Source organism: Bufo gargarizans, chromosome 2, assembly GCF_014858855.1.
Source record: "Bufo gargarizans isolate SCDJY-AF-19 chromosome 2, ASM1485885v1, whole genome shotgun sequence".
Classification (NCBI taxonomy): Eukaryota; Metazoa; Chordata; class Amphibia; order Anura; family Bufonidae; genus Bufo; species Bufo gargarizans.
The window spans coordinates 110,852,283-110,865,875 of record NC_058081.1 but is presented as its reverse complement, the minus strand read 5'-3'; the positions used below and the strand labels follow the sequence as shown (position 1 = coordinate 110,865,875).

Below are 13,593 nucleotides of genomic sequence, written 5' to 3'. Positions count from 1 at the left end.
CTATATACAGTGATGTGGGGGTCCCATATCTCTGTATACAGTATACAGAGCGTCACATATCTGTATACAGTGGTGGGGGTCACATCACTATATACAGTGTTCAGGAAGGCGAGAGCACACATTTACAGATGAGACCAGTGACTGCTGATATCACCGACCTAAGCCATATTGACAGCTCAGAAGGGGTTAAACTCTTGGTCTGGCTGTAATAAACATGTCTGTGATAAGATCACAGAGCAGAGGGGCCATAAACAGGACAGACACTGGGATTGCTCACAGTTTGTGTTCCACAGCACCTTCCTGGCTATGCTACATCCTCACATACAGCAGTAGCCTCTCAGTATAGGAGACTGAGTGGATGGAGTCTACAGTCAGCTTCCATCAACCAGAACAGCTTCTCCTCAGTCTCCCTTAGGGTACTTTCACACTTGCATTTTTCTTTTCCGGCATAGAGTTCCGTCACAGGGGCTCTATACCGGAAAATAACTGATCAGGCATATCCCCATGCATTCTGAATGGAGAGTAATCCTGCATCAGGATGTCTTCAGTTCAGTCATTTTGACTGATCAGGCAAAAGAGAAAACCGCAGCATGCTACGGTTTTATCTCCGACGAAAAAAAAAACTTGCCAGATCCAGCATTTTTTCCCATAGGAATGTATTAGTGCCATCCTTCCGTTCTGCGCATGCGCAGACTGAAAAAAAGGTGAAAAAAAATGCCGGATCCATTTACACCGCAAAGACGGATCTGGCATTTCAATGCATTTTTTCGACTGATCAGGCAGGCAGTTTCGGTGACGGAACTGCTTGCTGAATCTCTCTGCCGCAAGTGTGAAAGTAGCCTTACTCCTGCAAAAGTTTCTTTATTTTTGCTTGAATCTTCCTGCTAAGCCCCTCCAGCCCTGCACAGCCAGGAGTGTCAGTCACAGAAGAAAAGCACATCTGATACAAGCAGGGTGCTTTAGGACCCAGGGAGCAGCACACTCCTTCAGGCATGGACGAGTTTGCTTCTCCATGGCGCGGCCAGCGAGAGCAGGCAAACCAGGCGGGGGCGCGGCCAGCGAGAGCAGGCAAACCAGGCGGGGGCGCGGCCAGCGAGAGCAGGCAAACCAGGCGGGGGCGCGGCCAGCGAGAGCAGGCAAACCAGGCGGGGGCGCGGCCAGCGAGAGCAGGCAAACCAGGCGGGGGCGCGGCCAGCGAGAGCAGGCAAACCAGGCGGGGGCGCGGCCAGCGAGAGCAGGCAAACCAGGCGGGGGCGCGGCCAGCGAGAGCAGGCAAACCAGGCGGGGGCGCGGCCAGCGAGAGCAGGCAAACCAGGCGGGGGCGCGGCCAGCGAGACGAGAGCAGGCAAACCAGGCGGGGGCGCGGCCAGCGAGAGCAGGCAAACCAGGCGGGGGCGCGGCCAGCGAGAGCAGGCAAACCAGGCGGGGGCGCGGCCAGCGAGAGCAGGCAAACCAGGCGGATCTGCTTAAGAAGATATATTAGTAAGTGCAATATCTCCCTACTTTCTTTACAGTTGTAATAAGTGCTAAGTGGCCAACCCCTTTAAGCTACAGGAAGGTTTCTGCTGTGTCAAATTTAAATCAAAATCATGTGGATTGTTACATACAGAATTTCTCCAGATGTCACAGAATGAAATCTGCAGATAAAATCCACACAAAATTGACATGCTGTGGATTTCGTGATCTGCACAGTAATTTCTGTACAAGAAATGTCCACAGTATATCACACGTTCAAAATTCCCACTGTGTGCAGGCAGCATTATGGAGATTCTGATGAATACACCAAACATTCAGTCATCTATGGTTCCAAAAGAGTGAACACTCAGGCAGTATGGTAACATTCAACTGATATACAAAAACATTTATTGGAATAAAATTTACAGTGGGACATCACAGCTCAGGACCCATTTACAGTTGTGTCTTCATCCATCTCCTCTTCTGCTTCCTCTGAAATGAACACATCGGTTCCTGGGAATTGTACAAAAGAGACATGTGAACAGTAAAGTCAGCCTAGTCATCTACACTGATACCTAAAGACAGAATCCTAATGCAGAGGGTTTACCGATAGATAAACTTCAGACTCTAAAGGAGGCCGACTGGAACTCCTTCCTACATTGGCTAAGCATGTACATGTTCTCCAGTGAGTGGGGAATAAGCCACTACTAGACACCTTTGATGGTGCCTTATGTCCCTTGAGAACAAAATCAGGCATGATATAAACCAACATGCCCAATCATGTTCTCCATCCACAAACAATGCGATTGTTGGACACACATTAGATGGTCAACTGACATTCATCTTTAGTTAAGGAAATATATGGCATTATCTTGCCCCTGGTTGTCTTGTCTTTCACAACAAAAAACAATGGCTCAGCAGCTATCATCTGTTAGTCTATTACAGTGTTCCTCAACTCCAGGCCTAAGGGCCCACATTCCAGTCATATTTTAAGGATTTCCTTGATATTGATCGTGTGATATAATTAGTGTCCATGCATCAGGACTTACCACAGGTATTCATTCTGTGGGACATTCTCAAATCATGACCGGCAGGTGGGCCCTGAGGACTGGAGTTGGGGAACTCTGGTCTATCAGACCAAGCAGAGGAAGTATTTTGTTGCTCTGAAATTCTACAATGATCACCCTGTTCTCTCTCCATCTTGGTGATTTAGTTGTCCCATTGCTTAAAGCAACCCTCCAGTTCAAGGGAAACTGTGACCTTGTCATCTTTTCAGTTGCAGAGCCACCAATCCCCAGGCTCCTCTTCTGCCAATAAAGATGGCTTTATTTTTTCCCCAGACTATCTTGTGCAAACTGCATTTGGCAGTCTAAGACACTTGCTTCTTGTCCAGCCCTGATCTTGGACTGTCCAGCAATGCCGATAAGACAAGTAGTCTAAGAACATGTGGCCATCTTGGTTGTTAGAAGAGGAGCCTTGGAATTGGATGATCTGCAGTTGAAACTATGACAAAGAGGTCACCAGATAAGGTTTTCTTTGTTCCCTAGCTTGAACCATAGGGTCATTTTTACTTTAGCCATGTAAGTGAAGCATGGCTTTTATATCTGCTTGACATACTGGTTGGAAATACTCAAACAATTTACTCTATGCTGAAAGTTTTAAGATAGATTGAAGAAAGTCTTACCTGGAGGACGGTCTTTGCCAGGAATCTGACCAGACTGCAGCAAACCTTTGAGCCTCTCCACTTCTGCTAGGGTTGTAGCATTGGCTATGGCATTCTGTAACATTACCATGTAAACGTTGGAAGAATTACAAATCTAATCAACCACCAATAAAATCTCTCAAAAATGTATGCGAGTATATGTTTAAAACCATCTAGGAATCTCTGGTGCACACACCACTGTGTATAGAAGTGAATAAAGCAACCAATGTCACCGCAGACACATCCAGCATAGATGAAGTCTTATTTTGCTCAAAAGACAACAACTAACTCATCAACGGTAGGCTGGGAATTCTTCTCATGGACACCATGGCATGCCCAGAAGTCATTCCAAAAATAGGCTGCCTTTCTTATGTGTAATTTCAAGAGATGAACAAGATACTAGAGGGGTTGCCTCACAAACTCATCTCATTTTCAGATGGGAAGACATTAGCGAGGTTCTTTAGGAGAAAGTTTAATGTCCTGATAGTAAGTATTGCAGAACTGTATACTAAAAATAAAAATAAAGATAAACAGTTCTTCGACAAAGTCAGATCACAATATAAAGTTGAAATGTCAACAGCAAATTAACACCGTTGTATAAGGGACAATGGTTTTAATTTGCTAAGTATGAAGTTACAGCGGCTCACCCTCTCACCGTATGGATAAGGTGTTCGCCCTCAGGTCCCACCCTCAGGACCAGCAAGGATAAATGAGGTAAATGGTTTTAATTTGCTGTTGACATTTTACCTTTATCTTGTGATCTGAATTTGCTGAAGAACTGTTGATCTTTATTTTTTTATATAAAATTCTGAAATACTTAATTTCAAGGCATTAAACTTTCTCCTAAAAGGTAATCCCCCGAGACTGCTAACGATGCACCAAGCAGCTTTAATACCTTGATGGCTTCAACGTCACTGGGTGAAGGGCCAGATTTCTTCTTTTCAGCTTGTAAACCTGCACCGGGCGTGAATCTATAAACCAAAAAGGCGGCAAAAGTTTCAACAAAAATCAATTCATAAACAGTTATTGGCTTCTCTCATCTTTCAGTGGCGACACCATGAAAGTGATTTCAACCCAGTGTAGTATCTTATCTTGGTTAACAACTGATACATAAAGAAAGCTTCTTCACAAGCACCTTGTGGGGAATAGATCTGTGGTCTCTGAACACTGCATAATTATATGGTCAGAAGACAAATTTGTGGATAATTTAGAATTAAAAGCCCCGATTTGCTTGTCAGTCATTTGGAGACTTCCCATGATTGCAGGTTTACAGTGCAGGATATGACGACACGACGTGTGCCATTTCCAGCATTCCTTTAGCAAGATGTGTGCCTGAGGAAGGTGCTTATGAAGGAAACTTTCAAGCTTCAGAGAGAAATTCGTATCTTACGTTCTTGATCTCTTGGCAATATCCTTTGCAAGCTGTGCACCCCGCTTGCCCTTGAACATACTCGCCGCTTCCTGTCGCTCCTGAAGCGATACCATACACAGAGTTAAATCAGCAACAGCAAAGCGAAGACTGGGAACTAACTGCTCAGCAGTCGTCTTGTTACAACAAAAACTTATGTATGTGCTCATAGACTAAAGCAAAGTGAGCCGCCCCAACAAGGTCAGTGGATCTATGGGACATTTAGTGCCTTACACGTACAGAATATTTCCCTGAGGATTGTCCACTCTCAAAATGCTATGGTCAAGTTTAAAAGGAATTTACACCAAGGAGAAGTTGTTGGAATCAAATTAAAAACTTTCTATGTATGGATGTAATGATGATAAGTGATTACAATATTACTGCAAAAGATATATATTGGGGAAAACTAACATTGGAAGGAGGCCCTAGTACCTGTTGGACCACCTCTAACCCAGATACAAGATACGGTAGGACATGGAGGCATACAGGTTCTGTATGGTATCCTGCAGCACATGTGCCCACAGATTTGTACAGCTGAGCTTGTAGATCAGGGATCTGCAACCTATCTGCTGTGAAACTACAACTCCCAACATGCAAACATGGTTGGCTGTTCTTTTAAGGCTACTTTCACACTGGCGTTTCTGGGTCCGCTTGCGAGATCAGTTTCAGGGTTCTCACAAGCGGCCCAAAACGGATCAGTTTAGCCCCAATGCATTCTGAAGGGATAAGGAACCGTTCAGAATGCATCAGTTTGCCTCTGTTCAACCTCCATTCCGCTCTGGAGGCGGACACCAAAACGCTGCTTGCAGCCAAACTGATCCGTTCTGAACGGATACAATTGTTTGCATTATAGGTGCGGATCCGTCTGTGCAGATACCAGACGGATCCGCACCTAACGCAGGTGTGAAAGTAGCCTAACTCCCACAGAAATTAATGAAGAATTCTAGTAGTTGTAGTTTCAGAAAAGATAGGAGTGCTGAAGGTTGCTGCTCCCTGCTGCAGATTCTGCACTCTTGTAGGGTGCTGAAGCTGGCGACCCAGCTGCTCCCATAAATGCTAAGTTGGCGATAAGTCTGGTGACCGGGCAGCCAAAGAAATGCTGTAATCTGGTAGAGACATTCCTGGGAAACCCTTGCTGTGTGGGCGAGCATCATCCATGCCAGTTGGAAGCCCTGCCATGATATTGCTGTCTGAGGGATTTTTTTTTGCCAATGGATGTATATTATATCCAATTATGTTTTATTAATTAAACATCAGTCTGTAAAAGAAATAATGTGTGTATATTTTTATGTTGTAAAGCAGCTATGCTCAACCTGCGGCACCCCAGCTGTTGGCAAAACTACAAGTCCCAGAATGCCCTAATAGCTGCAGGCAGTCCAGGAATGCTTAGAGTTGTAGTTTTGCAACAGCTGGAGGGCCGCAGGTTGGGCATGCCTGTTGTAGAGAGATCTGGTAGTGGTCTGTGCTCCACTCCCATTTGAAACAGCATGCATGCTTGGCCAGCATCTTAGACAGCGTTCACATCACCATTTTGCTTTTCTTTCTTCTGATCTGTCATCTATTGTGCTCATTTTGCATCTGTTTGTGTCAACTCCGTTAGAGATCAGTTTTTTTTTTTTTTACAAAAGAGGTTTTTCTTGCAGGACTTTCTCTCGTCCAAAATAACAGATCTGACGGAACAGACTCAAACTGATGCAAAACCAATGCACAAAATAAAGGATTAAAAAAAAAAAAAAAATCTGAAAACAAAAACAGTGATGTTGCCATGCCGTAATTGGCCTCCTGCCACATTAACGCTATGTCTGAACTAAACCCTACAATGAGATTACGCTACGGAACCCATTTTGGGCTACACAGCAATAATGTCAAGTGAGGAGCAGGAAGTGTCAGCTTATGGTGATAACTAATATTTTTTATGGCTAGTTTAAGATAAAAACCTGATTTAAAGGATTATTTCCTTTAAGTGAGTGTATAGATTCCAGAACACTTAAATCCTGGTAAAGCCTTTTTCTGTCAGATTTATGGACATGACAAATGTCAGTGATAAGAACAAGCCTTTAAGGGACCAAGTGAGAACTCTGACTGCAGCAAATGGAAACTTTTAAACGTTTGTGCAGAACAGGCAGCTCTCTGCTATAGAGAAGATCAATCAGTGCCAAGCAGATTACCGAAGACAACTTACTGATAGTCTGACTTTCTGGAAGTCCAGCACACGGACCTGCGGTACCTTGAAAACGACATACAATCTGTAATGTCGTTTGTTAATGACTGGATTTCTTAATAAACTGAAAAAGAAAACAATGAATGGTTACTGGAAACAATGGTTACAGGAAGAGCAACCACACCCAAGATGTGCAACACGGGTAAGGCCACATGGAGTAGATTTAGGGCTCATGCACACTTTCCATCTCCATTCCTTTTTTTTTTGCAGACCGTATACGGAATCATTAATTTCAATGGGTCCCACCAAAAAAAAAAAAAAAAAAAAAAAACAGAAGGCACTTCATGTGCATTTAGTTTCCGTATGACCGTTCCGCAAAAAAAATAAAAAAATAAATAGAACATGTCCTATTATTAGTACTGTTCTATTAGGGGCCAGCTGTACCGTTCCGCAAAATACGGACGTCATCCATATTTTTAGCGGATCCTTTCAATTACGTTTTTAAATCCACTTATTTTTTCGTTCACAATCAGCTTTTTTGCGGAATACCTTTTAGTTTCTAATGGTGCAATTTAATACTCCATACAATGTACTGAGAAGCTAGGAAAATGATTAATGGGGTGGCATTGAAAAAAAAAAAAAAAATGTAATCACGCCATTTTTTGATTTGCAATATATTCTGACATATATACTTATATATTTCTATCTATGGAGGTAGGCGAGCACTCTTTTTTTGCAGGGCGAGCTGTCGTTTTTAGTGATACCATTTTGGGGAATGTAGGACTTTTGAATCACTTAAGTAAGACTTGATAGGAACGTTAAAAGGTCTTGTTTCATCCTGCCGTTACTAAGGCGAGATGAGAGACATTCCCTCTGGCTGGTGGTCAGGAAACAGCAGAGAGTACCGTCACTCACTGTTTTAGTGGCAAACATTGCGGCGCAAGGAAGTTATCGAAAGAACATAGAACAGCAAGCTATGCCGTTTCCGAGTTAGGGAAAGCGTATTGCTTGCTATACTAAGCCGTTTCCATATCTTCCATGAATTGCAATGTTTGCGCCAGTGCTATCTGCTGTTTCCCGGCCAGCGGGCAAGACTGTCTCAACTCGCCTTAGTAACGTCAAGATGAGACAATGCCTTTAAGGATGGCAGGCCTTGAATACTTCAGAAGGCATTGATGATCTTGTTTGGAGACATCCAGGTACTGGAATCGGCCTGGTCCCAGGAAATTACCTCTCAATGCTGTAGTTGTAATTGACCACAGCAACTGAGGGGTTAAGTGTCTGTGATTGGGGTAAAGTGTCCATGTGATTTTCATAGAAAAATTATGTTTCAGCTGCAAAAACTTTATCCATTAAAGGGGTTGGCCAGTTTATATTACTAGCTTCACATGGACTGGTAATAGCACAAGCATGCAGCTAGTAATAAGCATGATTAAACTATCAGCACTGATCTCTGACACTTACACTGGGGACGGACTGTTGAAGCGCACATAGACTGGTAATTGTTTCTATAGTGTGCAAGCACGGCCAGTGCTGCTGGATTGCAGGGTGGTGGTAACCCCTGAATATGAGCAGTGATGGAAAAATGAATCCAGCCAGCAAAGGCGGCAATATAGACAATCACAATACATTAGTAAGTGCCTGGTATTAACTTTCTCTACGCAAGAAAACCCCTTTAATTAGTAAAATATTTACAGTATATTACTTACCAGAGATAAGTGAGATTCTTAAGTGTTGACAGATTATCCAAGTCACCCTGAAAAGAAGTGCAAAAAAAGTGAAAGCAATGTAATAAACTGCAGCGCTACTAAAAAAAAAAAAAAAAAAAAAAAAAATATAGAGAAATCTTACCAGTTCCAGAATACTGTTATTTGTGAGGATCAGCTCCGTGAGATTAGGTATAACATGTTCAAGTCCTTCTCCAATGCGGCTAGAAATGACAAAAGACAGACTAACTATTCTGCATCTGCAACACCAAGCTAAATCTGATAAAAGCAAATATTCACCTCAATGCCAAGACAAATCCAAACGGTTTATATATACTGCACAATGTAATAAAGCCAAAACTAAAAACCACAGGGACCGTTCACAGCGCTCTCTTCAACACCACAATAATGCATGCAGGGTTTAGAGTGAATTCTGAAATTCACAACAGACATAGCGTTGTTTGCTTGGCATTTTTAAAGTTTCTGACAAAACACAGCGTGCTGTGGGTAAGGCACTGTATCGGGCATCTGTCCTATCTATGGAAGTGCCTACAGCCATCAGGCCATCACCTACTGAGCCTATACATACGTTACATAAGTGTATATTCACACACAGACTTATTGCAAAAATCCATGCACTTGCTGCAGAGACAACTCCTTTGAAATGTATGGAACAGATTTTCAGTCTACAATTCTCCCATATGTGAATTTACAGATAATGCCTGGATATTTTTTGCCCTATCATATTCTGCCAAATGTTTGGCCAAACGTACCTGGAAACCAGGAAAAGCCACTAAACCTGAGGCGTTGAGGCCATCATCTGCACAGATGGTAACCAAACATTTTCAAGGATGTATTATATAATTGGTGCCAAAGGGGTTGTCCCCTTTTTACTCTTGATGACCTATCCTCAGGATAGGTCATCAATATCAGATCGGCGGAGTCCAACTCCCAACCATCCCCCCGCCGATCAGTTGTTTGAAGAGAAGTCAACGCTCATACAAGCTCCGCCTTCTCTGCTCGCCGCAGCAACTGAAGCGGTGAGCAGGGTAATTACAAGTATGGCGTCCTCATTCATTTCTATGGGATGGCTCTGCCTGTTCAAGTGAATATTAATATAAAAGTGAATGGGGACGCTATACTTGTTTTGATCAAATCGTTTTTATTATGCAAATAAAAGTAACATACTATAAGACAGTTTGTGTCCACAATTTTCCTTTAACCCCCCCCCCACCTAGTTGTACAAAAAAATGGCACAAGACAGTAGCATATATCAAAATGACTGGTACATCTCCAATCATTATACATCATATACATAAAGAAAAAAATAAGACCAATTGCAGAATTACTTGACTGTTAAAGACCTCACATTCAGCCCAACCCCCCCCCCCCCTCAGATCAGAGCATGAATTCTCAAAAACTTCTTATATTACTACATGCGTGTGAGACAACCATTCATTCCACAACTTCTCAAACTTCTGAGGGCAACCTCTCCTAGCAAACACACCTCTTTCTAAGGTCAGCATATCATGCACCTTTCTCACAAATTCTTCCATCGTTGGCGGACTCCCCTGGATCCACCTCATAGCAATCAACTTCCTGGCCACATACAACAGCCTCCCTACTGCCACCTTGACAGACTCTCCCCCACCAATCCCTTTCACAGTACACAAATCTTTGGATCCTTCTGCACCCTCAACTCAAGATTATGGTTAATCAAGGTTAACACCTCATCCCAGAAATTACTTAACACTGGACACGACCAAAGCATAAGAAGCAGATGGGGACGCTATACTTGTAATTACACTGCTTACCGCCACAGTTGCTGCAGGAAGCAGAGAAGGCAGAGCTCGTATGAGTGCTGCCTTCTCTTCAAACAGCTGATCGGTGGGGGTCAGGAGTTGGTCCCCGCTGATCTGAGGTCATCAGTAGTAAAAAGCAGCCAACAAGCTTGTACAATCATATATTGGATGGGGCGACGTCTTTATTCAGTGCCTGCATGTATTCATACTACAGCGCCTGGATGCTTCCCACTGAAGCTCAGACCGAACGTGGCGATGCTGCAAACTGGCATTACCGGCTCTGAATAATACAAGGAGGGGTCATAGGTGGCACAGAACCAGACCACAATGAACATGGACCATCTTACCATATTCTGTTATTGTTTAGTAGTAAGCATTTAAGCCTCTTCAGCAGAGGAAATCCATCCACCTTCCTGATCTCATTGTCTGAAAAATCTATGGTATCAAACTGGTCCAGTGTGGCCCCAAGATTCTCAATCACTGGGATTTTGTAAGCTGAAAAGGACAAAAATAATTTATTAAACCACACATATAATAATTTCCCCACTAAGACTCTGGCGAGCATAAAAAAAAAAAAAAATGAAGTGCTGCTGTGAGGAGTATGGTGCCCTTTACAGCCATTTGTAAGAAGAGGTTACTTACACATCCTGAGCCGTGCTTACCGAAACATGATATAAATAATAGTATGTCTAGTGCAGGGCTCCTGATGGCGACCAAAATGGTCGCCAATGCGACTTAGAATTTACAAATGGCTAAAAGACTTTAGTCTTGTCGCCATTTGTGACTAGACCCGCCCTCGCAGCTCTGCAGTTGCATACAGTGGCGGGGCACAGGAGATGATAGTTCTCTGCCCCGCTGCCGGTGTTCTTAGCAGCGCAGTGGAAAATGAGTCTCTCCCTCCCCCTGTGCTGCTGCTGCCAATAAGAAGAGAGACGGAAGGAGGGGCTGTGGCCACTGCGCCACCAATGAAGATAACTGACCTGTTAATACAAATACAGAATCAAATAGCCGGCACCTGACCTCTATGACAGAGAGCTGCGATCCACTGCAGTTAACCCCCCTCAGGTACCGCACCTGAAGGGTTAACTCAACTGTCACTGATCGCAGCTCCCTGTCATAGAGGTCGGGTGCCAACTATTTGATTCCGGCACCCGCCTCCTGTATTTGTATTAACAGGTCAGTTATCTTCATTGATGGCGCAGTGCACCACCCCCCCAGTATAATAAACATCCACAAGTCCAATGCAGTTAATCACTGGCCTGAGCGGTAATGTCAGCATCTGACAAGTAACCAGCTGGGAGAGTCACATGACGGCACATCAGTCTGGTGGGGACGGGAAGCAACGCCATTGCCGTGTGACACAAATGGCAGGTATCTTGTATTTTACTTTTTAAGACAGAGACCCCCCTAATATTGTGCATTCCTGGTCCACAGTGATCACATGATCAATTCCGCAATATCGGGAATGGGTGCAGACCCATTCATTCTCTATGGGGCCAGAAGAGATGCGGAGAGCACACTATGTGCTCTCCGCTTTTCTGGAGTGCACCTCCGAACTTCCAGGCTTCGGCCCCGAAACTTCCAGGCCGCGGCTCCACAAAAACAGAGCATGTCCTATTCTTGCGGACAAGAATAGGCATTTCTATGGGGGTGCCGGCCGGGTGTATTGCGGATCTGCAATACACTACGGGTGTGTGAATGGACCCTAAAGGGGTTTGGTCACTTCAGCAAGTGACATTTATCATGTAGAGAAAGTTAATACAAGGCACTTACTAATGTATTGTGATTGTCCATCCATATTGCCTCCTTTGCTGGTGGGATTATTTTTTTTTTTACCACATTATACACTGCTCGTTTCCATAGTTATGACCACCCTGCAATCCAGATTGTCGTGCGTGTACATTATAGGAAAAAGCACCAGCCTATGTGCACTCCCACAGTCCCAGCTAGCACTTTATCCTATAGTGTGCAAGCAGGGCGGTAATAACCATGGAAACTAGCAATGTATAATGTGATGGAAAAATAAATCCCGCCAGCAAAGGAGACAATATAGACAATCACAATTAGGGATGAGATAAAACATCCGAAGTCGATTTGCATAAAACTTCATTAGAATACTGTACAGAGCGAGCGCTTCATACAGTATTAGAATGTATTGGCTCCGATGAGCCAAAGTTATTTCAAAATGGGAAATGGTTTTTAACAGTAGAAATTCATTTTTGAAGTTATGTGAAGTCTCACGAGACTCTGCAAAGTAATAACTTCAGCTCACCAGAGCAAATACATTCTAGTACTGTACGGAGCTCTCGCCCCATAGAGTATTCTAATGAAGTTTCACCCGAAGTCGATTCGCTCACCCCTAATCACAATACATTAGTAAGTGCCTTGTATTACCTTTCTCTACATGATAAGTGCCACTTACTGAAGCGAGCCTGTTCCACGTGCACATTTAAGGCATATCCATTGCATACAGCTAGGTGCCGGTGAAGTGGATGGAAGAGACCCTCCAGTGTGACACTGGGTCAGGGGCCCCTCACCATCTAGAGGTGCAGGGAGCGGAGAGCACAGCGCCCCTCACAGGCAGTAACCTGCCTCACAGATAGTCAGAGGCTCATGCACCGGAGCCGTCGGCTGCTAGTTCTGGACCTATGCTTCCCACCCACGGTCAGAGTCTTACCCCGCAGGTCCAGCTCCCGGTCCCGCACCGCATTCGTGTACTGAGCCGCCTGCTCAATGAGATCTGCCGTGAGCTTCACCATGGCGCCTTCACACAACCGCAACACGCCGCACAGAAAGCGCGCTCAGCACAGGACGACTAGGCCGCGCTACGTCACTTCCGGCAAGAGTCTGCGCTTCCCATGTGACCAATCACAACACGGAAAATGCCAGGCCAGGCAGAAAGGGTCGATCAAAGAATAAATCGAGCGCCAAATAACTAAGCGTGCCGGAAAATAGTCTGCGTCCTGCACGAGTACAATGTGCTCTAGTCTAGTGGGGTGTCAGTCTGCCAGCTCGGGGAGGATGCATACATCTGTAGCTGGCGGGTCATTATCAGGAGCAGATATTTAACACCTGCTGGCGGTGATTTGTTTCATATAGAGCGCCAGGACGTTTAGGGAGGCATATATTTAAAGGGGTTCTCCAGGAATTACAAATGGATGTATAGCTATAACAAAAAGAAAAAAAAAAAACCCTACAGGAAAGATACAATATAGTGTATATATATATATATATATATATATATATATATATATATATATTATGTATATATATATATATACACAGTACAGACCAAAAGTTTGGACACCACCTCATTCAAAGAGTTTTCTTTATTTTCATGACTATGAAAATTGTAGATT

The 13,593-nt window shown here is 44.0% G+C and overlaps 1 protein-coding gene across 1 annotated transcript; it reads right to left on the bottom strand.

Annotated features, from left to right (window-relative positions):
- Positions 1 to 1,835: 1,835 nt before the first annotated feature.
- On the bottom strand, positions 1,836 to 13,205 carry SNRPA1 (small nuclear ribonucleoprotein polypeptide A'). The gene is made up of 9 exons (XM_044279405.1): positions 12,912 to 13,205; positions 10,582 to 10,729; positions 8,578 to 8,656; positions 8,436 to 8,482; positions 6,748 to 6,850; positions 4,548 to 4,627; positions 4,053 to 4,128; positions 3,140 to 3,233; positions 1,836 to 1,968 (listed from the first exon to the last, which is right to left on the bottom strand). Exons 1-9 carry the CDS (start codon positions 12,991 to 12,993, stop codon positions 1,898 to 1,900), a joined length of 780 nt encoding a protein of 259 aa, XP_044135340.1. The 5' UTR covers positions 12,994 to 13,205; the 3' UTR covers positions 1,836 to 1,897.
- Positions 13,206 to 13,593: the final 388 nt, after the last annotated feature.